At 42.0% G+C, this 25,814-nt stretch overlaps 1 protein-coding gene across 2 annotated transcripts in view; it reads right to left on the bottom strand.

The window, feature by feature from the left end:
- The window catches only part of MCTP1 (multiple C2 and transmembrane domain containing 1), a 1,090,031-nt gene that overhangs the window by 491,395 nt on the left and 572,822 nt on the right, over nucleotides 1–25,814 (bottom strand). For both annotated transcript variants that reach the window (XM_044276001.1, XM_044276002.1), the window contains exon 9: nucleotides 22,248–22,378. In XM_044276001.1, coding sequence (XP_044131936.1) covers nucleotides 22,248–22,378 — 131 coding nt within the window. The remainder of the gene's footprint in view (nucleotides 1–22,247; nucleotides 22,379–25,814) is intronic.

Here is a 25,814-nt window from a genome sequence, read left to right as displayed (position 1 = left end):
TTTGGATCAAGTCAGTCGGATGTTCATTTGTCACTTCTTGTTTTCTGCTACACCATCCGTGACATATTAGGACTATGGCTTAGCCGTGGACATTTTTAGTGGCAGCAGGGATAGCTAAACGTCTTGATATAAGATTTGTGTAAGTGGGCTTGAAAATGAGGGAGTGGTGGCAGTTTAGAAATCATGTCCTGATTTGTCAGCTCCCACTCTAGTTTTGAACATTCCACTATTCATTCCTATGGAACCAATTTCGCCACAAAAGCGCCGATATTTCGTGAACCATTCGGTGAAACGTACACAAAGTAATGGCACACCAATCGGGAACAAGCCGCACGTTTCGGTATATTACTGTCTATGTAGTGTAAAAACTGTGGGAGGAGTTAGGGTGGTAAATTTGGCTATAATAATAAGAATATATATGTGAGATAACAGTAAAGGTCTTGCCATGCAAGAACACTTAATGAGGCAGTGGAACAATGGCCAAAGGGTCATTGAAAAGGGTTTAGGCAGAAACCCTTCTGTCCTGTGTGGGGGGCCTGGTTTGATCCTTGGTATGGGGCCCTTACTTCTCTATGTACGCCACTGCTCACTTGCATTCTGACACTGTTCTTCAACAAACCAGCAGTAAATTGCATTGAGAGGTCTCCTGAGCTCATGCACATTGAAGAAGGCTCAAAGTGGGGTCCCCTCAAGCATTTTACTGCTGGTTTGTAGGAACACAGTCCCAGATTGCAAGTGAGTATGAAGATAAAAATTAGATAATTGGACTTAGCATCACTTACACCATACACTGTTTACTCAAGTTTGTGGGGTGTTTTGGAGCTGACAGATTCTCTATAATAGATTTGCTGTTCACTATGGTTTCTCTACACTGTAACAATAACAGTAAGTGCTATCATCTTGGCACTCTTCTGCCACTCCTCAAAATGTGTCAATTACCATTTAGTCAGCTAAACATAGTCATGTGAAAGCAAAGTTCTACCCAAGCAAGATCTAAAAAGTACGGTAACAGACAGCTTGAAATAATCTATAAAGTCATGTAACTATACATTCTTATTCCACAATCAACAAGCCCTATCCTAAATTAAAGGGTTCAGATTATAAAAAGGCCACGTTTTTCCTAGGAAACAGTGCCACTCCTTTTCATGGACTGTTTTGCAGCTCAGCATCATTCAAACGAATGGCATTTTTGGCAATCTTGAACAAGTCCTTTAATTTTAGTGGTGGTCAATGTTAGGCAATCGATGTGAAAGACTGGAGTTATCCTTTTACTAGGGGGGAACATAGTGTAAGGCGTGTAGTGGCTGAAGAACTGCTCATCTAATCGGGAAAACATGTTGGGACTACAACAAAGATATGGGAGAAATTATCAGGTTCGCATAGGTGAGACAGAGGGTTTAGCGACCGAGATGTGGGGTCGCCCTTGTTGAGATGGGTGCATGACTTTTAGGTCTTAGGCACATTATAGTGGCAGCTTCTAACTCGTATCAACTTTAATCTGGAACTTTAAACTTAATCCTTAAAGGGGTTGTCCGGGTTCAGAGCTGAACTTAGACATATCCCCGTTTTCACCCAGGCAGGCCTTCGGATACGAGCATTGAAAGACCTAAACTGTCTCTGCATTTAACAGCTGCTCCAGGTGTCCACAGTGTTACCTTGCTGCACAGTGAGAATTGCAAGGGGTGGCCCACATTCTGCGCCATGTAAGAGTACAAGGCAGGGACGGCTGAGCACATTCTATCAATTCCCTAAAGGCAGTAGAATCCACTAAAGTAACTGCACCACCAGCAACTTAGCCAGTTTAGAGTTTAGCTTGCACACAAGCTAACTGCTGTTTGTGAACAGTTTTCTCATGGCCACACATTCCATTCATGATGGAGCAGAGAACAAGGAGGAGTCTGAGTTGGAGAAGCAGCTAATGATGAGCACAAGAACACTACTGATTGGAGAGGAGGCCTGGCTGCGACAAAGAAGACCAGGATAAGGAGGACAGACTTGTCCTGATTCGGAATGCTGGCCAGTTCTATTTTAACACATGGTCCAGTTAACACCTTTGTTGCAGTAAAGCCCTGGTATCTATTTTATGTGTTTAAATGCCCACGGCTTATTCACCCTGCAAATCTTGCACAAAGCCATGCTTTTGCATGCTGGATTTGTGGGCAAAAAAGGCCATACAGGAGATACTCACACAGAGCTAGCGGCAGCGGAACTTGGCCTAGGCCTGGCACGTTTTGAGCCTGCGCTTATAGTATCAGCAGTATCACCAGTTCCTGAGTTGACCACAATAGAAGCAGATCCGGCCCTGGCAGTTGTTTTGGAGGTTTTGGTCATACGTTGCCTACACTCCTCATTTCCGCTATGGCCACCACCCTCCTCCTCCTCCTCCTCAACACCCCAATCCTAGGTCCTGTCCAACAAACAAACATTCATAATCATAGTCCTCCCCACCATATTTATCAAACTGTGAAATGAGACGTAATATACAACACATTCAATTTGTTATAGCACTGAACGGTATCTTGCAGTAATATACAACATGTTCAATAACATGGGTATAATAATGGCATTACTGAAGTAAAATGCTTTGCTATAACATTAAACGGTATCTTGTAGTATTATCTTATGTGTTCACTAACATGGGTATAATAATGACGTTATTGCAGTGAAATGCTTTTTCTGTAACCACCCGTTATCTTTTAGTAATATACAATGTGTTCAATAACACAAATATAATAATGGCATTATTGCAGAAAAATGTGTTTGCTGTAACATTGAACGGTATCCTGCAGTAATATACAAAGTCTTTAATGACGGGTATATTGCACTGAAATGCCCATTTAGAAACAATAAATAAAAACAGATTTTTTAGGGAAATAAAAGAGAAAATTCTTGCAGCAGAATTCATGCTATTTGGGTGCTGGCAATAAGTCGATGAATTGTAGAAACCTTTTTCAGTGGTTTAAAGGGCGCTATGGCAGTCATGTGGGTGAAGCTTTTATATCTATTTGGAAACTTGCATACATTCAGTTTTATAGATTTTTGGATTGGAGCGATTGTTGCAAAGAACTGTTTGATTTCTTAAATATATTAGTAGATTTGTCCTAAAGGGACACTGACAGGCCCAATAACCATAATTAGCTGTACATATCCATGCACAGGTCTTCTAATGTGCATTAAAAACATATAAGTATCCCCCCTGTCCACATTATGAATACAGTAAACTCACGTTTTATAACCTGAACTAATCGCTGTTCTTTCTGCCCAAGGGGCGGGGTTTCAGCTCCACTTGCGCCCAGCCAGCATCAGCCCAACCGCCGTTTTGAAGCGCCGCCCAGCTCATCAATATTCACTTAGCTGGGTGGCTTCTGCTGTCCCCGACCTTCCGAGATCCGGCGCATGCCCAATAGAAAGCTATGGGTGCCGGGCGCATGCGCAGAAGCTGAAAGCGAGTCCGATGCCCTTAGCTTTCTATTGGGCATGCGCCGGATCTCGGAAGGTCGGGGACAGCAGAAGCCACCCAGCTAAGTGAATATTGATGAGCTGGGCGGCGCTTCAAAACGGCGGTTGGGCTGATGCTGGCTGGGCGCAAGTGGAGCTGAAACCCCGCCCCTTGGGCAGAAAGAACAGCGATTAGTTCAGGTTATAAAACGCGAGTTTACTGTATTCATAATGTGGACAGGGGGTATTCATAATGTGGACATGTTTTTAATGCACATTAGAAGACCTGTGCATGGATATGTACAGCTAATTATGGTTATTGGGCCTGTCAGTGTCCCTTTAACACAATATTGTTCAGGTCATTTAAATAAAGCTGTGACCTTCGCCTTCCAATAAAAAATGTGGTGTTGTGTCTTTATTTCATTCAGGTGGGTGGCCAGTTCAGTCCTTGACATCTCAAGGTGTTTCTTTCTTCTGAGCAGAAGGACCTGCCTGCATACTGCCTCCTGATTGGCTGATCAGGCTGTCTGTCAGCCTCTGAGCCGATTAGGGCAAGCCCTCCTCATCACTTCCTCCCAGTGTTATGTGATCATTCATCTTCCACCCTCCTGTTTTTCCACCAATTGGCAGATGATTAATTTGTAAAATTTGTAACGGATCCCATTCATTTAGCATAGATTTGCTCATCTTTATACTGTATTAATGTTATTTCCTATGTATGTTATGTTCACACAATACCATTAGAAAATCATCATTATTAGTCCTGGAGAAAATCTCTTATATCTCAAACAGCTGTATTAATGTGTTATATAAAAAATGAAGGATGGAGCCAATAAAAAGTTTAGTTCTGTTGAAAGTGTCTTTTAAACCACTGCTATGAATATTAGGAGATTTCCATTTCTATTCCATACCCATGGAAAGATCCATCCATGATCATAAACCCTTAAGCCGTGCAAGGTGCTTTTTATGCACGTACTGTGCCCTCTATAAATATTCTATGAAGGCCCTCCGCACTCATTGCCATTCCCTGCACACGTAACTACTGTACCTTCAGCGCGGATACATTTAGGGAGACAGGAAGGGGTGATTATTTTAGCATAATGCATCAGTTCATGAGCTACAAGCTGACAATCTGATAACCTTGAATTCTACATTTATCATAAAATAAAACAAAATAAACTGTGTTCTTCAATAGAGTCGCACTGCACAATTGTGACAATCTGCAGGATATTTTACCGAAACCTTGCTTTTTTATTATTGAATTGCACAAGATATGAAATAAAACTGTCTATACATCTTCAGTTTATCTAAATGATATATGCTATCAATACCTATTTTTGTGTCTATATATATATATATATATATATATATATATATATTTATTTATTTATTTATATACACACGCATTGACAAAAAGAAAATTCACCAAGGAGTTGTTGGAATCGAATGAAACTTTCTATATGTGAATGTAATGATTATATATGTAAGTGATTACAATGTTAGAACGAAAGGATAAGTTTATTGGGGGAAACTGTACAATTGAAAGGAGGATCTAGTACTTTCTTGGGCCACCTCTGGCCTGGATACAAGATGAGATAAGGTTGGCCGTGGAGACATAGAGGTTCCATATCGCGTCCAGTGGCACATTTGCCCACAGATGTAGCAGCTGTGCCTGCAGATCTTGTCCACTCACAGATAGCTGAAGTTGGCAACCCAGCTGGTGCCATAAATGCTTGCTTGGCAATAAGTCTGGTGACCGGGCATGCGTGGAAGTGTTTCAATCTGTCGAAGACGTTCTGTGAAACCCTTGCTGTGTGTGGGCAAGCGTTATTCTGCTGAAAATGCCAGTGGAAAGGCAATACTCAGGAGGTATGCAAATATTGATGAGCTGTTAATGTTCTTCATTTATAAAAGAAAGTTTGTAGCAAGCTCACCCTTCCTTGTGCTCCCAGGATCTGTGCTGCACAGACTCTGGTTTTAAACTTCGAAAATTAATGTATAAAATATTCTACCATCTCAGAATCCATAAATCAGGGCTTTATTCAAGAAAATCTATACATAACAGGTGGTTGCAAAAAGATCCAAACAATGTCTATGTGTTTTGGACAACTTCTGTATCCCTACTCATGTTTTTGCTACAGTGTTTCATGTCTTATAATACCTGCTCTCTATACTCCCTAGAGTAGTTTATTGGATATGTGATTCACCTTCAGTCTCTCATGTGTTTATTCTTCAACCTTTATATGTTAGACAACTTACAAATAGTACGAGTGAAGCCTCATGTCAGCAACAAAGTAACAGACGGGCAGGCAGAGATCAGGCAGAAGCACGAGAAGGAAGACAGACTGGGGACTGGGTACAACTGAAACATGGACAGAACTGACAGAATTGGGGGTCAGGAGCACACTAGCAGGACAGGTATAAGGCTGAAGCACAAACAGGCACACAAACGCAGGAAAGACGCAGGAGTAATGCAGGTAAATCGCAAGACAATTGCAAAATCGCAAAACCTTTGCTGTTCATCAGGGAACCTAAAGCTCAGGCACCCTCTGACTTGAGAGGGTGCCTTAAATATCCAGGGACAACCAGCCATTGACTGGGGAATGATTTGGAAATTCCCTAAGGAAACAGAGGCTGGAAGAGTAGGTAGGAGTTTGCAGTCCGCAATTTGCAGAGTTTACCGGCGACCAGGATGCTGGATGGCTTGGGGAGTGATGTGGCGTCTATGCCCACAGACTGCCAACATAACAATTACTGACATGAGGCTCCTCCCATACTATTTGTAAGTTCTCTCTCATATATACTGTATTCCATACTAAAGGTTAATGAATGGACACATGAAAGTCTGATGGAGAAGAATCACATATCCAATTAATTACTCTTGGGAATATGGGGAGGAGCGTCTGTTAGGTATTTTAAAACATTAAACTTTATCCATCATGCAGTAGCATCAAGGAGGCATCTGACTGACTTCAAATTTATTCTGCAGCAGGACAGCAACTCCAAACATACAGCCAACTATCTTCAGTGTAGGGCCTCCTGCACACGACAATTTGCTGTTGTCCTGTTTAACGTGTTTTTCTGCGGTCCCATTGACTTTCAATGGGTCCGTGGAAAAATTGGAAACTGCACCGTTTGGCAGCCGCATCCGTGATCCGTGTTTCCTGGCCATGAAAAGACCTGTCCTATTTTTTTCACGGCCAACGGTTCACGGACCCATTCAAGTCAATGGGTCCGTGAAAAATCACGGATGCACACAAGATTGTCACCCGCGTCCGTGATCCGTGTCCGTGATCCGTGTCCGTTTTTTCCTATCATTTCACTGGCAAACTTGACTTAGATTTTTTATAAATTTTTCATGTCCGTGGATCCTCCAAAAATCAAGGAAGACCCATGGACGAAAAAACAGTAACGGATCACGAACCAATGGAACCCCGTTTTGCGGACCGTGAAAAAAAACTGTCGTGTGCATGAGGCCTAAAGAAGAACAAGGAGTTCTGCAAGTGATGATATGGCCCCCACAAAGTCCTGATCTCAACATCATTAAGTCTGTCTGGGATTACACGAAGAGACAGAAGGATCTGAGCAAGTCTACATCCACAGAGGATCTGTGGTTAGTTTTCCAAGACCTCCCTGCTAAACTCTTTCAAAAAATGTGTTCAAGTGTACCTAGAAAAACTGATTCTGTTTTGAATCCAAAGGTTGGTCACACGAAATACTGATTTGATTTAGATTTCTCCTTAGTTCAGATACTTTGCATTTTGTTAATTGTTACACTTCTATTTGTTAAAGGATTCTTTACAGCATTTTTTCCACATCTGCCTAAAGCTTTTGCACAGTACTGTATAATATATACAAAACAAGCCAGGTCATAAACACTAGAATACTTATACTATGCTAATACTATATGCACAGAGAATTAATAAACACATGCACCAGGTAGCATGTGCAATAACTGACAAAAAGCAGTCCCAGAGCAGGATTGCAAGAAAGCACCAATCTCCCAAAATTAGCTCTTAAAGGAAATGTCTCACCAAACATTTTATCTGCCAGTTAAATCCAGATAGTAACACATTTCTTTTTTTTCTAATCTGATTGTATTTTTATTTTTTTATTATGATTTTATAGATTTTTTATTCTATTTTCGGAACATAATTATGGGGGCGGCCATCTTGCCTGAGCTGTTCTTAACAGGATTTATGAAGCATTAAAAATATTGCTTTATGGCAGCCACCATGGTCCATAGACACAAAGGTCAGGAGAGGACCTCAGTGATTTCTATGGGAGAGTTTTCTGGACATGCTCTGTGACCTGTGCAAAGGTCATTGTACAAGGAAAGGATAGTTAAGATCTCACCTACTGTGAATGGTGGATCCTGTCTTATCTATACACAGAGGTGATATCTCCTTATCATTACAGGCAGGTTTAGAATAATATAGAACTGCAGTAAAGTGATCTGTACAGACCAAAAAGTGGTGCCTATTATTAGGCTTAGTGGCCAGTGTGAAAACTGCAGGAATTCATGGGTTTTGTTTAACCCCTTGGATACCAGAGGTTTTTTCATTTTTGCATTTTCATTTTTCTTCCCTATTTTCCTTGAGCCATAACCTTTTTATTTTCCATTCACATATCCATATAAGGGCTTTTTTGTGGGACAAGTTGTACTTTCTAATACCACCATTTAGTATGCCATACAATGTAGTAGGAAGTGGGAAAAAATTTCCAAATGGGGTGGAATTGGAAAAAAATGCAATTTCCCCACCGTTTTACGGGTTTTGTCCCTACGGCGTTCCCTTTGCAGCAAAACTGACCATATCACCATATTCTGACCCTCATAAGCTGTGTGGGGGCTAATTTTTTATGTAGTTTTAATTGATACCATTTTGGTGTGTGTGTGACTTTTTGATCACATTTTATTAAGTTTTATTGGGTAAGAGAAGAAATGGAAAAAATTGTGAATTTTGACCCTTTTTTCCCATTATGCCATTCCCCGTATTGGAAAAATATTTTTTTATTTGAACAGTGCGGGTGTTTTTGTACTTGATGATGCCCATGCTGTTTATATTTTTTTTGCCATTTATGTATTTATTTTTTTATTCTATGGAATAGAAGTAATATTGTATGGAGTGTGGTAATATTGAAGGGAAAAAAAATAGTCAGTCTTGGAGCCTCAAATACGAGCTACAAAACCATAAAAAAGGTTTAAAAAAAATGTAAAAAAATATTTAAAAAAATATAAAAGTTTGTAATATAAAACTTTTATATTTTTTAATATTTAAAAAAAAATTTAAACCTTTTTTATGGTTTTGTAGCTCGTATTTGAGTCTCCAAGACTGACTATTTTTTTTTCCTTCAATATTACTCCACTCCATACAGGAGCATGGTAATATATGAATTTCTGATTTCTTATGTTGGCCTACCACCTGCTGGCCAAAATAGGAATTGCAGCTCCAATACCCTGGGTCTCTTCAGAGAGACCCAGCATATTTAAATCAATTACTGGCATGCTCATTGTCCTCAGAAGATTCCGGTAAGTAGCCCGGAAGAGGGAGCCAGTTGAGGTCATTAGCCGTGGTTCTCTGCTGTTTGAAACAGTGGAAACCTGCCGTCCATGGTGCCCACTGCTGCACGAGCGCGCGCCATGTTCACCCATTGCTCCAGTGCCGTACATGTACGGCGCTGGTAGCGAAAGGGTTAAAAATAACATCACCAAAAATTATCTAAACATAAAAACGTGATTTAAACACATTCCCTTTAAGCTAAGCCTCCTTCTGTGTCTCTGCACAACAGGGATACACTTTTACCACCTTATACTTAGACTACTCACTTTAGAGACCATGGGTGATGCATGTACCTTGTCTGTAGCTACTGTATGTCTTTTGGATGCATTAAGACTTCTGCTCCTGTAATATGTCAGGAGCAGGTCAGATGCCCAACTGTAACCAACAGGCAAGAACCTGGAGAAGACAGAAGTGATTGTCTTCCTTCTCTTTTCCAGTAGTGAATAGAGGAAGCGGAAATGCCTCTACTGGACCCAGTGATCAGGTGTATGGATGTCCCAGTTACAATGGAGAAGTGCAAAATTAAAAAAAAATTATATCCCCAGAGGGGGACACACCAACCCAAACTGCCACCATAGCTACCCCAATTCTGCAAGACTATACATATTACCGTAGATACTGAATAAAACCAACACAAAATAGGAAACCTGTTTTATTAATTTGCCATATTTTTTGTAAAATAAAAAGCTATAATTTGAAAAAAAATTGGAACAATTGTCCCTAAATGCCTACAAAAAAATCTGTAAAAACATATTAATAAACAGCCATATGTGGAACGGAACAGTAAAAGTATACACTTGCAACCTGGCTGCATATACCATGCGATAGACTGAGTGTTAGGCACCTGGGTAATGGTACCCAATGGGCCTATTCTGTCTCTCAGAATACTGTCTGAACTAGATTATCTTTGCAATAAACACAGTAAAATCAAATTTAAAACAACCCCCATGCATCTTCTGCAATTCCTTATGAGAAAAAAACCTGCAAGACAATTGCTAGAATTCCAAGTCAATATGGAGCCCTAACCCAAACGTTCCTTGAACTGAAAACCAAATATTAATGGAAACTTTAACTGAGTTAGGCTACTAACACTCGCGTTTTGGCTTTCCGTTTGTGAGATCCGTTCGGAGCCCTCACAAGCGGTCCAAAACGGATCAGTTTTGCCCTAATGCATTCTGAATGGAAAAGGATCCACTCAGAACGCATCAGTTTGCATCAGTTCAGTCTCCATTCCACTCTGGAGGCGGACACCATAACACTGCTTGCAGCATTTTGATGTCCGCTTGATGAAACTGAGCCAAACTGATCCGTCCTGGCACACAATGTAAGTCAATAGGGACGGATCGGTTTTCTCTGACACAATAGAAAACGGATCCGTCTCCCATTGACTTTCATTGGGGTTCATGACGGATCCGTCTTGGCTATGTTACAGATAATACAAACTGATCCGTTCATGACGGATGCATGCGGTTGTATTATTGTAACGGATCAGTTTTTGCAGATCCATGACGGATCCGCCCAAAACGCGAGTGTGAAAGTAGCCTTAATGTTTCTGTCACTTTATTTTCTTCTTGCTTTGACGGGAGCTCTAGTGAATACAACTCCCACCAACAATGCAGAACTGCAGCTAATCCTGGCCCAGAAAGCCTGGGCACTACCACACACATGCTGCAAGGAATAACTGAGCGGCTAGAAGAGCTCACATTTAGTGCCTCCCCCCAGCAGTGCTGCTCATCACAGCTCCATGGCAATCTGGTGTTGAGGAGCAGGTGTGACCTTTGACAAGTTATTATATCTTATAATATAGGCGCCTATAGCCTCATATATATATTTCCTGTGGTGCTTAACCGATGTGGATGCAGCAGAATTGCCAATGCAACAGAGCTGAACTGCCAAGTGATACAAATCACTTGTGATATCAGAATATGGTATGGCACTTAAAGGCAGGGCTGGCGTCATAACCTGGCAAACCCGGGCAAGTGCTCCTGGGGGGGCCCACTGAGCTGCTATGAGCACTTCATTCAATACAGATGGAAGCTCTCATGGCTGTCATTTCACTTAGGCTGGGTTCACACTTGAGCGTTGCGCAAACGCGCGTTTTACGCGCGTTTTTGACGCGCATTTTTATGCGCGTTTTTGTAATAGTAAACGCGCGTTTGACGCGCGTTTGTGTGATTCACTACAGTGTCCTATGGCCACAAACGCCCCAAAAGTCGCTCATGTACTTTTTGGAGCGTCGGGCGTTTTACAGCGCGATCGTACGCGCTGTAAAACGCCCAAGTGCGAACCATTCCCATAGGGAATCATTGGTTTCTCCTTGATGAGCGCTTTACAGCGCGTAGGAACGCGCTGTAAAACGCTCAGGTGTGAACCCAGCCTTATGCAGTACCCCTTTGGTGGGCCCTTCTGAGTCACATGAGGCCAGCTGCTGCAGAGAGTCAGACCCCTTCTACACAGGACATGCTGCCTGAGGAGAGAGACTGGCAGGGCTGGAGCAGAAGTGTGAACACAGAGTGTCAGTGAGTCTGCACTGTGAAGGGCTGGAGCAGAAGTGTGAACACAGGTTGTCAGTGAGTGAAGGGCTGGAGCAGAAGTGTGAACACAGGTTGTCAGTGAGTCTGCACTGTGAAGGGCTGGAGCAGAAGTGTGAACACAGGTTGTCAGTGAGTCTGCACTGTGAAGGGCTGGGGCAGAAATGTGAACACAGGTTGTTAGTGAGTCTGCACTGTGAAGGGCTGGAGCAGAAGTGTGAACACAGGTTGTCAGTGAGTCTGCACTGTGAAGGGCTGGGGCAGAAGTGTGAACACAGGTTGTCAGTGAGTCTGCACTGTGAAGGGCTGGAGCAGAAGTGTGAACACAGGTTGTCAGTGAGTCTGCACTGTGAAGGGCTGGAGCAGAAGTGTGAACACAGGTTGTCAGTGAGTCTGCACTGTGAAGGGCTGGGGCAGAAATGTGAACACAGGTTGTCAGTGAGTGAAGGGCTGGAGCAGAAGTGTGAACACAGGTTGTCAGTGAGTCTGCACTGTGAAGGGCTGGGGCAGAAGTGTGAACACAGGTTGTCAGTGAGTCTGCACTGTGAAGGGCTGGAGCAGAAGTGTGAACACAGGTTGTCAGTGAGTCTGCACTGTGAAGGGCTGGAGCAGAAGTGTGAACACAGGTTGTCAGTGAGTCTGCACTGTGAAGGGCTGGGGCAGAAGTGTGAACACAGGTTGTCAGTGAGTCTGCACTGTGACTGTCTCTTCTCTGTGGGACAGGATGGGGGACGGGGAACTCTTCGATCTGTTGCTGGATGCTGCTTCATTCTATTTGGTTGTTTTACTGTTTCATTAAGCAGTTTGCCCCCATGACACCTGCCCCCCCCCCCCCCCACATATCCTGTCCTATCTCATCCTCATGGAGCCCCTGCTGTCTCCTTTCCTCCCTCATGTATCCAGAGCTCCTGTCCCACCCTCCTATCTTCTATTGCTGCCCTGCACAGACCTCCTGCCACTACTTGTTGTATGAATCCCCCTCAGAGCCCCATCCACCTACTTGCTGTGTCCACCCCTCCTGTCCATCCAGGGCCCTGTCTCACTCCTCTGCCTCTCATTATGGTGGCATCTGAACCGCATTCACCATAAGGACCTTCTAGCGTCACAGGGTCATGTGACTGTGCCCCCCACCCAGTACTTTGCCCCTCACCCCATACTGTGCCCCTTTATACCCTGCATTGTGCCCTCTTACCACACCCTGTGCAGTGCCCCTAGTCATTCCCTGTACTGTGCCCTCTTATACCCTTTTATCCGGTCACTGTATGGTGGTTTTATCATTGTATGGTGGTGTTATCACTGTATGGTGCTGGTATCCAATAACTGCATGGCCATAACTGTATCCCTTTCCCTGCCCACGCAACTTTTTTTTAGACCTGGCATTAGCGGGAAAAGATGCAGATTGCGGTGCTAAGGACCTTTGCGCCACAATCTATGTCAGAAATACGCCTAATATAGACGTATTTCTATATAATAAATGACCCCCTAATTGTATTATTATTCATGGTTAGGGCTAATATCTTTATATTATATAGATTCTAGTGCCCCATATTTCCCAATAGATAAATGATCCTCGGGAAACACAGTCCTCACCCCTGAGCACCAGGACCCGGTAGCGCTCTGTCAGTACATGGCGGCCTCTCCTCTCTGCCACGCTGCTCCGCTGTGTACTAGGGCTTATTCTGACACTAAGGCTGGGTTCATATCCCATTTTTGCCATCCATTTAATGTATACCCAAAATATATGCGTTAACAGATGCTTAAGACTCATGCCGTACAGTGGCGTCCGTTCACCATTCAGTTACATTGTAAAAAACCATATACCTTAACGTATGCATTTTTTTACTAGACTGTTCAGGATACAAAAACGTGGAGTGCTGCACATTTGTATGCATCAAACCAATAGGAAAAACGTGATGTGAACCCGCTGGGGGGGGCGGGGGGTGCGTACAAAAAATTTCTGTGGGGCCCAGTCAGTTCTAGCTACATCACTGTACAGCTCCTTCTCTCCTCCAGGCCCGGCCCAGCAGTGACGTCATAACGCGTGTCTCACTGCTGCAATGGGCCTGAGGAGAGAAGGAGCGCAGGAAGATGAGCTGCGGTTAGTGAATGACAGGACCACCGGCTCCCCTGCGCTCCAGCAATGATAGGTATGTGAGGAGGCCACTGGTGGGTCATTACACTGTGAGGGCCCCTTACACAATATAATGACCCCCAGTGCCCCCCATTTAGTATAATGATCCCCATTGACCCTACATTTAGTATAATGACCACCAGAGCCCCCATTCAATATAATGTCCCCAGTGCCCCCTCCATACAGTATAACCCCCAGTGTGGGGGCGACTGAGGGTCATTATTCTGAATGGAGGGCCACTGTGGGGTCATTATACTGTGAGGGCCTTTTACATAGTATAATGACCCCCAGTGTCCCCCATTTAGTATAATGATCCCCAATGACCCTCCATTCAGTAATGACCCCCAGAGCCCCCATTCAATATAATGACCCCCAGTGACCACAATACAGTATAATGACCCCCCCGTGCCCCCTCCATACAGTATTCCCCCAGTGTGGGGGCTACTGGGGGTCATTATTCTGAATGGGGGGCGCACTGGGGGTTATTATTCTGAATGGAGGGCCGCTGTGCGGTCATTATACTGTGTAAAGGGCCACTAGTGGTTATTATACTGTATTGGGACCACTGGGGGTCATTATACCATGTGGGAGCCACAGGGGGACATGTAAATGTAAAAAAATGCCTCAAGGGGGCCCCACTGGGATTTATTGCCCAAGGGCCCACATGAACCTGGAGCTGGCCCTGTTTAAAGGGAATCTGTCACTAGATACCTTGGCAATAATCCAAACGACTTGTTTGAGGTGCATTGTCCCCAGGCAGTGAGCACAAACCCATTCCTGAAGCAACAGTGCATGCATGCGCAGTTCAGATCACTTCAGCCCTGGCTAGCAGCAGGGCTGTACTTCGCGTGCACCGAATGCCAAAATGATGGTGCAAGCAGAGTAACACCGGGCCAAGAGAGACTACATTACTGCCTGGTCCGTCACACAGAGATGGAGGGTGGGGCAACTGGGAGTAAGAATCATGGCTTACAGTGCAATGAGGTGCAACAGTGACGCCCTCATTGCACCATCTGAATCTGGATGGGGGAAAGTGTTTTAATCAGGAGACCTGCGTACACCTAACAATTTATTTGGATTGATATCAAAGTAGTGGTGACATATTCCCTTTAAGGTAAAACCTACCACCTTATCTTCAGTGACATAGTGCTATTAGTAGGCCTTTCCCAACTTACTAAGTCCACTACAGATAGCGCTCGCCAGATCTGATCTCCTGCTGACTCTGCTCTGCTCTGACTTTACTAACTTCTTTGTCATTAAAATTTCTCACTCTTCTTGGGATGCACCTACCTATCAAACATACAGAAATCTACATGACATTAAAGGTCACATGAATATTGATAGCCTGTCCTTACCATAGGCCATCAATATTAGATTGGGGAGTGTCTGACACCTGGCACCCCCCACAATCAGCTTTGTAAAGAGGCCATTGCACTTGGGCGAGCACTGTGGCCTCTTCATTATTTATTAGACACAGTGCTGTATATTTTGTATTGGCTGTGTGTGGTACTACAGCTTACTGCAGCTACGTGTAGTACCATGCACTGCCACTACAAAATGTATGGCACTGTCCGTTGTAATGAAGAGGCCACAGCTCTCGACCAAATTACATGGCCCCTTAAAAAAAGTGGTTGATAGGGGAGACTGGGAGTCGGACCCCTTATCTGATATTGATAGTCTATCCTGGCCTTGTACACTCTAAAACATCTCCAGAATCTGTCCTTTTCTTATTGTAGAAAAGTCTAGAACTCTTATTGTTGTTCTGATTCCTTCTTGTCTTGATTACTATAACTCATTACTAGTTGGTCTTCTCCTCAATAAACTCTCTCCTCGCCAATCAGTCCTGTATACAGCAGCCAGCTACTGTACACCACCTTATACCAGTCACTGCACTGGTGCACTGGTGGACCATTCACTCTTAACCACTTCCCATCTGGGCCATTTGCCCCCTTCCTGACCAGGCCTAATTTTGCAAAACTGACATGTCTCACTTTATGTGGTAATAACTTTGGAACGCCTTTATTTATCCAAGTCATTCAGAGATTGTTTTCTCGTGACACATTGTACTTCATGATAGTCATAAATTTGAGTCAAAATATTTCACCTTTATTTATGAAAAAATCCCAAATTTACCCAAAAATTTGAAAAATTCGCAATTTTCTAAATTTCAATTTCTCTGCTTTTAAAACAGAAAGTGATACCTCATAAAATATTTATTACTTAACATTCCCCATATGTCTACTTTATGTTGGCATCATTTTGGAAATGTCATTTTATTTTTTTATGACATTACAAGGCTTAGAAGTTTAGAAGAAATTCTTCAAATTTGTGGATACTCCCATAAATGACCCCATTGTAGAAACTACACCCCTGAAGGTATTCAAAACAGATTTTACAAACTTTGTTAACCCTTTATGCGTTCCACAAGAATTAAAGGAAAATGGAGATCAAATTTTTAAATTTCACTTTTTTGGCAGATTTTCCATTTTAATCCAATTTTTTCTTTAACACATCGATGGTTAACAGCCAAACACAACTCAATATTTATTACCCAGATTCTGCGGTTTACAGAAACATCCCACATGTGGTCATAAACTGCTGTATGGGCACACGGCAGGGCGCAGAAGAAAAGGAACTCCACATGGTTTTTAGATGCCATGTTCCATTTGAAGCCCCCTGATGCACCCTTACAGTAGAAACTCCCAAGAAGTGACCCCATTTTGGAAACTAGGGGATAAGGTGGCAGTTTTATTAGTACTATTTTTGGGTACATATGATTTTTTGATCATTCATTATAACACTTTATGGGGCAAGGTGACCAAAAAATTGGTTGTTTTAGCACAGTTTCTATTTATTTATTTTTACAGCGTTCACCTGAGGGGTTCAGACAAGTGACATTTTTATAGAGCAGATTGTTACGGACGTGGCGATACCTAATATGTATACTTTTTCTCATTTATTAAAGTTTTACACAATAATAGCATTTTTGAAACAAAAAAATTATGTTTTAATGTGTCCATGTTCTGAGAGCTATAGTTTTTTTTTTTTTGAGAGATTTTCTTATGTCGGGGCTCATTTTTTGCGGGATGAGGTGACGGTTTTATTGGTACCATTTTGTGGGACATACGCGTTTTTGATCACTTGGTGTTGCACCTTTTGTGATGCAAGGTGACAAAAATTGCTTGTTTTGACACAGTTTTTTTTTTTTTTTTACGGTGTTCATCTGAGGGGTTAGCTCATGTGATATTTTTATAGAGCTGGTTTTTACGGACGCGGCAATACCTAATATGTATACTTTTTTTTATTTGTTTCACTTTAACACAATAATAGCATTTTTGAAACCCAAAAATGATGTTTTAGTGTTTCCATGTTCTAAGAGCTATAATTTTTTTATTTTTTGAGAGATTTTCTTATGTAGGGGCTTATTTTTTGCGGGATGAGGTGACGGTTTTATTGGTACCATTTTGTGGGACATACGCGTTTTTGATCACTTGGTGTTGCACCTTTTGTGATGCAAGGTGACAAAAATTGCTTGTTTTGACACAGTTTTTTTTTTTTTTTTACAGTGTTCATCTGAGGGGTTAGCTCATGTGATATTTTTATAGAGCTGGTTTTTACGGACGCGACAATACCTAATATGTATACTTTTTTTTATTTGTTTCACTTTAACACAATAATAGCATTTTTGAAACCAAAAAATGATGTTTTAGTGTCTCCATGTTCTAAGAGCTATAATTTTTTTATTTTTTGAGAGATTTTCTTATGTAGGGGCTTATTTTTTGCGGGATGAGGTGACGATTTTATTGGTACCATTTTGTGGGACATACGCGTTTTTGATCACTTGGTGTTGCACCTTTTGTGATGCAAGGTGACAAAAATTGCTTGTTTTGACACAGTTTTTTTTTTTTTTTTTTACGGTGTTCATCTGAGGGGTTAGCTCATGTGATATTTTTATAGAGCTGGTTTTTACGGACGCGGCAATACCAAATATGTCTATTTTATTTTATTTTTTCTATCTTAAATTTTTATTTTTTTTTATTCCTTACTTGGGGACCTTTTTTTTTACATGTGAAACTTTTTTTTATTTTATTTTTTCAACCCTTTATTTTTTTTTTATTTTTTTTTACACTTTTCGTCCCCCATAAGGTCATACAAGACCTCTGGGGGACATTTGCTTCACTTTTTCTTTTCTTTTTCACTGTTGATTTCTCCTGTAACTGGGGCTGACATAGTAGCCCCAGTTACAGAAGAAATGCACCCCCCAGAGAGGCTGTACAGCGCAATACTGAGCTGTACAGCCTCAGTGCAGGGCTGATCGAGGTCTGTGAGAGACCTCACACAGTTCCTGCACGCTCCGGTCCCGGCGGTCACATGACCGCAGGGCCGGAACAGGAAGCGCATAGCGCTTCCTGCTCTGCAGACACAGCGCTCGGTGAGCGCTGTGTCTGCAGCGATCTAGAAGGCAGGGACACCTGGGAACTGTCCCTGCCTTATCTCTGGGTTGCCCTGCTGTCACTGACAGCGGGCAACCCGATCAGCAGCTGCACGATTAGCGTGCAGCTTCTATTTCTGAAAGGACGTTTTAAAACGTGCTTTCAGAAATAGAGGTCCACCCATAGGACGTTTATATCCTATGGGCGGACGTAAAGTGGTTAAATACAGTTTACATTTATTACTTGTACCCACGAAGCTCTCAACAGTGCTAACAGTGCTACACTTCCCTGCATCTCCTCCATCTTCCACCCTACCAGTGATCTATGTCTTGCAATATTTAAAGACTGTCTCCGTATTCTGAACCTCCCACTCATATCTCCAAGATTTTTCTGGTGCAGCACCAGTTCTATGGAATGCGAATGCAATACCTCAGACAATCAGGTAAATTCCCAACATCTACAGATTTAAATGTGCTGTAAAAACACTTCATTTTAGACAGGCCCACCACATTACATAAATCCACCTCTGCCTCCAGTAGTATTCCTCACAACAGGATCACTTCTTTCAATTGTAGCCCCCATACACAGACACTAACTGCTGACTGGCTTATGCAACTTCATGAAAGATGGCTGGACCATTGAACAAAGCAATAACTTTTTACCTCTTTTATAATTGTCAATTACTTTATTACTCTGTCTTACATTGTTCTCTACAGCAGGGTTCCTCAACTCCAGTCCTCAGGGCCCACCTGCCGGTCATGTTTTCAGGATTTCCTTAGTATTGAGCAGGTGATATAATTAGTGTCAGTGCAGCAGGACTTACCAAAGGTGTTAATTCTGTGGAATATTCTCAAATCATGAACGGCAGGTGGGCCCTGAGGGCCGGAGTTCAGTAACACTGCTCTACAGCATTGCTGTGCTGTATATATAAAGATTTTCTTGGGGGAAAAGGCATTTATGAAATATAGTACACCAGTTTTCTGGCTTCAAATGTCGCAAGTGCTGGTGCATACAACTTTTTGCACAAAACTTTGCAACTTTTGCACTAACCCAAAAGTGGGCATTTAAGGGCATGTTTGCAGATTAGATCACTTTTAAGTCTCATTTATTTTCTGCAACATTCACAAAAATGTCACAATTCCACACCACACAAGCTCCTGGTGTACTTTAAAAGATACAGGTGTAAAACACATCGAACTTGTGCCAAATTCAAGACCAACCAAAAACATACATAAAAATGACAAAAAACTGTGTGATGCTAAATGTCTGTAAAGCGCTATATAAGTGAATATTATATATATATATATATATATATATATATATATATATATATATATATATATATATATATATATATATATAATATATATATATATATATATATATATATATATATATATATATATTAAAAAGTCTACACACCCTAGTTAAAATGTCAGGTTTCTGTGATGTAAAAAAAATGAGACAAAGATAAATCATTTCAGCATTTTTTTCACCTTTAATGTGACCTATAAACTGTACAACTCAATTGAAAAACAAACTGAAATCTTTTAGGTAGAGGGAAGAAAACAAAAACTAAAACTAAAATAATGTGGTTGCATAAGTGTGGATGTAGCTGTGTTCAGAATTAAGCAATCACATTCAAAATCATGTTAAATAGGAGTCAGCATACACCGGCCATTATTTAAAGTGTCTCTGATTAACCCTAAATAAAGTTCAGCTGCTCTAGTTGGTCTTTCCTAAAATTTTCTTAGTCGCATCCCACAGCAAAAGCCATGGTCCACAGAGAGTTTCCAAAGCATCAGAGGGATCTCATTGTTAAAAGGTATCAGTCAAGAGAAGGGTACAAAAGAATTTCCAAGGCATTAGATATACCATGGAACACAGTGAAGACAGTCATCATCAAGTGGAGAAAATATGGCACAACAGTGACATTACCAAGAACTGGACGTCCCTCCAAAATTGATGAAAAGACGAGAAGAAAACTGGTCTGGGAGGCTACCAAGAGGCCTACAGCAACATTAAAGGAGCTGCAGGAATATCTGGCAAGTACTGGCTGTGTGGTACATGTGATAACAATCTCCTGTATTCTTCATATGTCTGGGCTATGGGGTAGAGTGGCAAGACAAAAGACTTTTCCTACGAAGAAAAACATCCAAGGCAGGCTACATTTTGCAAAAACACATCTGCAGTCTCCCAAAAGCATGTGGTAAAAGGTGTTATGGTCTGATGAAACCAAGGTTGAACTTTTTGGCCATAATTCCAAAAGATATGTTTGGCTCAGAAATACAACACTATACATTACCAAAAGAACACCATACCCACAGTGAAGCATGGTGGTAACAGCATCATGCCAAGGGGCTGTTTTTCTTCAGCTTGAACTGGGGCCTTAGTTAAAGGGATTCTGTCACCAGGTTTCACCCCTTTAAGATAAAAATATGCTTATGTTCAGGGTGCCTTCACGATTCCTAATGTGGTCTTATAAATGGAATCTGTAGGCTAATTTTGCTAAAAAAAAACGCTATTACTAACCTGTCAGTCAAAAAAATAAGGTGCCCAAGGGGATGTAAATGGATCCAAGCTGCCGGCCGCACCCGCCGCTGTTCGTGCCCAGCGCCGCCTTTCCCGACCTCAGCGCCGCCTCATAATCTTCTGTGACGCCTCCCGCTCTCCCTCCCCCCTCCTTCTGCTGTAACATCGCAATGTTACAGCAGGAGGAGGGGGGAGGGAGGGAGAGAACGGGAGGCGTCACAGCGATGTTACAGCAGGAGGAGGGGGGACGCGTCACAGTGATGTTACAGCAGGAGGAGGGGGGAGGGAGAGCGGGAGGCGTCACAGCGATGTTACAGCAGGAGGAGGGGGGAGGGAGAGCGGGAGGCGTCACAGCGATGTTACAGCAGGAGGAGGGGGGAGGGAGGGAGAGCGGGAGGCGTCACAGTGATGTTACAGCAGGAGGAGGGGGGAGGGAGAGCGGGAGGTGTCACAGAAGATTATGAGGCGGCGCTGAGGTCGAGAAAGGCGGCGCTGGGCACGAACGGCGGCGGGTGCGGCCGGCAGCTTGGATCCATTTACATCCCCTTGGGCACCTTTTTTTTTTTGACTGACAGGTTAGTAATAGCGTTTTTTTTTTTTTTTTTTAGCAAAATGAGCCTACAGATTACATTTATAAGACCACATTAGGAATCGTGAAGGCACCCTGAATATAAGCATATTTTTATCTTAAAGGGGTGAAACCTGGTGACAGAATCCCTTTAAGCTAGATGGAATTGTGAACAGTTCCAAATACCAGTCAATATTGGCACAAAACCTTCAGGCTTCTGCTAGAAAGCTGAACATGAAGAGGAACTTCATCTTTCAGCATGACAACGACCCAAAGCATACATCCAAATCAACAAACGAATGGCTTCACCAGAAAAAGATTAAAGTTTTGGAATGGCCCAGCCAGAGCCCAGACCTGAATCCGATTAAAAATCTGTGGGGTGATCTGAAGAGGGCTGTGCACAGGAGATGCCCTCGCAATCTGACAGATTTGGAGTGTTTTTGCAAAGAAGAGTGGGCAAATCATGCCAAGTCAAAATGTGCCATGCTGATAGACTCATACCCAAAAAGACTGAGTGCTGTAATAAAATCAAAAGGTGATTCAACAAAGTATTAGTTTAAGGGTGTGCACACTTATGACACCATATTATTTTATTTTTATATTTTTTTCTTCCCTCTACCTAAAAGATTTCAGTTTGTTTTTCAATTGAGTGATAGAGTTTATAGGTCACATTAAAGGTGGAAAAAATTCTGAAATGATTTATCTTTGTCTCATTTTTTTACATCACAGAAACCTGACATTATAACAGGGGTGTGTAGACTTTTTATATCAACTGTATATATATATATATATATATATATATATATATATATATATTTATACGCATAAAAGCAAATACTTCAGACTATGAAATGATCATGCATTCTAACTTAACAGCAGAATCATTCAAAACCCTATAACACAGAAAATACATTTTCAAAAGCTTGGAAAATATGACATCTACTGGCTAAAATCTGAATTTGCATGGGCCATTATATGACATAAAATATTATAAAGAGAAGCACATGAGGACATTATATCTCATCAAAGTGTTTTCCTTCTGAAGTTACCCACCTTCCAATAAAATCATCTCTCTTGCCCGCATCCTTGTCCCATACTGTGATGTCAATTATTCCTCCTTGCTCTTCAAAAAGATTCATGTTAAACTGCTCCCTCCACTGAGGATTCAGGGTCTTTGGAAGAGTCTAATAAAGACAGCAAACACAGAGTATTTCTCATATATGTAAGAGAATGTGTCCTAGAATGGGTTGCCTGGTTCTGATAACCTGTAAAGGGGAGCCTCAACAAGGACTGTCGGAGAACTTAACCACCCATCTACCAAACTGTATCCCTGAACAGAACATCACCAACTAAGAAACTGGTGACCGCCATTATGTTATGTTTTGCAGTGCTATGTTATACCTGCTATAATTTGCCTTGTTTTACAAGTGTGCTGGACTAAGGATAGCAAGTGAAGCCCGACATACATGTTGTTGCAGCCACAATGGTTTCAATGGGCACTGTGTAATGCATCATTTCACCTGCGGTAGTGCTGTAGGGGAAATAATCAGTTTGTCCAGTCTGTGCACTGAACAAATTGCACAAGCTGATAAAGAAGGCTGGCTTGGTGGTAGGAGTCAAACTGGACACAATCTGAAGGTCATAGCTGTTGGCCATTATGGATAATACCCCACACCCATTGTATACTAGTGTGGTTAAACAGAGAAGCACGGTCAGCAGAAGACTGATAATGCTATGCTTCATGCAAAGTTGTTTTTTTCCAACGGCAATACGACTCTACAAGGAGTCTACTTATTGAAGGGCTACTACTGATCTCCAGCTTCACCCTACCCTATGTATCCAATTCATTATGATGATATATTTTTCTATCTTCTTCTAAATTAGATATATTTCAGGCGCAGATAATACTCTGCGACTTCTCCCCGCTCACACAAGATCTAAAAAAGTGAGCTTCGCATGGGCGGGGAGGCAGTCTCATTTACCATTTTCTACGCCTGTGTCAGGCTGTCTTATATTTAGAAGCAAAAGTATGTAGATAAGATATCCCAGGGTGCAAAAATCCAATCCAGATGGTGATAGTGAAGAGATACTTTTATTGGAGAAGTACAACACGTTTTGGGGAATAATTCCCCTTCATCAGGTACATAACCTGTTATGTACCTGATGAAGGGGAATTTTTCCCCGAAACGCGTTGTACTTCTGCAATAAAAGTATATCTTCACTATCACCATCTGGATTGGATTTTTGCGCCCTGAGATATATTATCTACAGTCGTGGCCAAAAGTTTTGAGAATTACATAAATATAGGAAATTGGAAAAGTTGCTACTTAAGTTTTTATAATAGCAATTTGCATATACTCCAGAATGTTATGAAAAGTGATCAGATGAATTGCATAGTCCTTCTTTGCCATGAAAATGAACTTAATCCCAAAAAAACCTTTCCACTGCATTTCATTGCTGTCATTAAAGGACCTGCTGAGATAATTTCAGTAATCGTCTTGTTAACTTAGATGAGAATGTTGACGAGCACAAGGCTGGAGATCATTATGTCAGGCTGATTGGGTTAAAATGGCAGACTTGACCTTTTAAAAGGAGGGTGACGCTTGAAATCATTGTTCTTCCATTGTTAACTATGGTGACCTGCAAAGAAACGCGTGCAGCCATCATTGCGTTGCATAAAAATGGCTTCACAGGCAAGGATATTGTGGCTACTAAGATTGCACCTCAATCAACAATTTATAGGATCATCAAGAACTTCAAGGAAAGAGGTTCAATTCTTGTTAAGAAGGCTTCAGGGTGTCCAAGAAAGTTCAGCAAGCACCAGGATCGTCTCCTAAAGAGGATTCAGCTGCGGGATCGGAGTGCCACCAGTGCAGAGCTTGCTCAGGAATGGCAGCAGGCAAGTGTGAGCGCATCTGCACGCACAGTGAGGCGAAGACTTTTGGAAGATGGCCTGGTGTCAAGAAGGGCAGCAAAGAAGCCACTTCTCTCCAAAAAAAACATCAGGGACAGATTGATCTTCTGCAGAAAATATGGTGAATGGACTGCTGAGGACTGGGGGCAAAGTCATATTCTTTGATGAAGCCTCTTTCCGATTGTTTGGGGCATCAGGAAAAAGGCTTGTCCGGAGAAGAAAAGGTGAGCGCTACCATCAGTCCTGTGTCATGCCAACAGTAAAACATCCTGAGACCATTCATGTGTGGGGTTGCTTCTCATCCAAGGGAGTGGGCTCACTCACAATTTTGCCCAAAAATACAGCCATGAATAAAAAATGGTACCAAAACTCCCTCCAACAGCAACTTCCTCCAACAATCCAACAACAGTTTGGTGAAGAAAAATGCATTTTCCAGCACGATGGAGCACCGTGCCATAAGGCAAAAGTGATAACTAAGTGGCTCAGGGACCAAAACGTTGACATTTTGGGTCCATGGCCTGGAAACTCCCCAGATCTTAATCCCATTGAGAACTTGTGGTCAATCCTCAAGAGGCGGGTGGACAAACAAAAACCCACTAATTCTGACAAACTCCAAGAAGTGATTATGAAAGAATGGGTTGCTATCAGTCAGGAATTGGCCCAGAAGTTGATTGAGAGCATGCCCAGTCGAATTGCAGAGGTCCTGAAAAAGAAGGGCCAACACTGCAAATACTGACTCTTTGCATAAATGTCATGCGATTGTCGATAAAAGCTTTTGAAACGTATGAAGTGCGTGTAATTATATTTCACTACATCACAGAAACATCTGAAACAAAGATCTAAAAGCAGTTTAGCAGCAAACTTTGTGAAAACTAATATTTGTGTCATTCTCAAAACTTTTGGCCACAACTGTACATACTTTTGTATCTTATCACTTCTTGGAGACCCCAGGTATCTCCGACAAGAAGTCATCCCTACGCGGCTGCAGATCTATCATCAAATTGTGACTCCGGTACATGTCTTGAAAATCTTTCACTAGAGTTGTGCCTACAGGTAGCACAACCACCAAAGGCGAGCCTTGCACTGGAACCATTTATTTTACCTGTCTACAAACGGTATTACCCTATGGTGCGCCCTGTTTTATCTTTAACAGCATAAAGTAAATCCTGTGGATTTAATTATAGTTAGAAGCGGCGCTGGATGCAGAGAAGTTATGAGGGGGCCTGTGCCTCTCTTTAACTTCCACGATCCACCACCAGCGATGGGGCCTTATTAAGACGGGCGTCTAAAACGATGGTTTTAAAAAATGTGCCCCTAAATGTTTTATGAATACCATGAATATGCCTTAAAACAATAATTACCCCTTTGAAAGAAATTTCCCAAATCTGTCTGACAATACTGATCTGCAGACTGCATCTGTCTGAACTAATATGAATAACACCGACTATTTTAATGCTGACATAGACATTAGATTTTTCCTGGCCGATCCTACAGATTTCGATAATGTAAGGCATCATGCATACAAATGTATTTTTATCTGGGCAGCCTAACGATTATGCCACCAGTAGATGTCTATGGGGCCCTAGTTTCCTTCTATATGTCTCCTATTTCGTATGAATCTGACAAGAGGACAATTTTGACATGTCCCATTGTACAATGTTTTATACAGCTATTCTTACAGCGCCCTATGAAGCACTATAACATGT

The sequence above is a fragment of the Bufo gargarizans genome, chromosome 1 (assembly GCF_014858855.1).
Source record: "Bufo gargarizans isolate SCDJY-AF-19 chromosome 1, ASM1485885v1, whole genome shotgun sequence".
NCBI classification, from domain to species: Eukaryota; Metazoa; Chordata; class Amphibia; order Anura; family Bufonidae; genus Bufo; species Bufo gargarizans.
The sequence above is the reverse complement of the archived record's forward strand: the minus strand, read 5'-3'. Positions and strand labels throughout refer to the sequence as shown.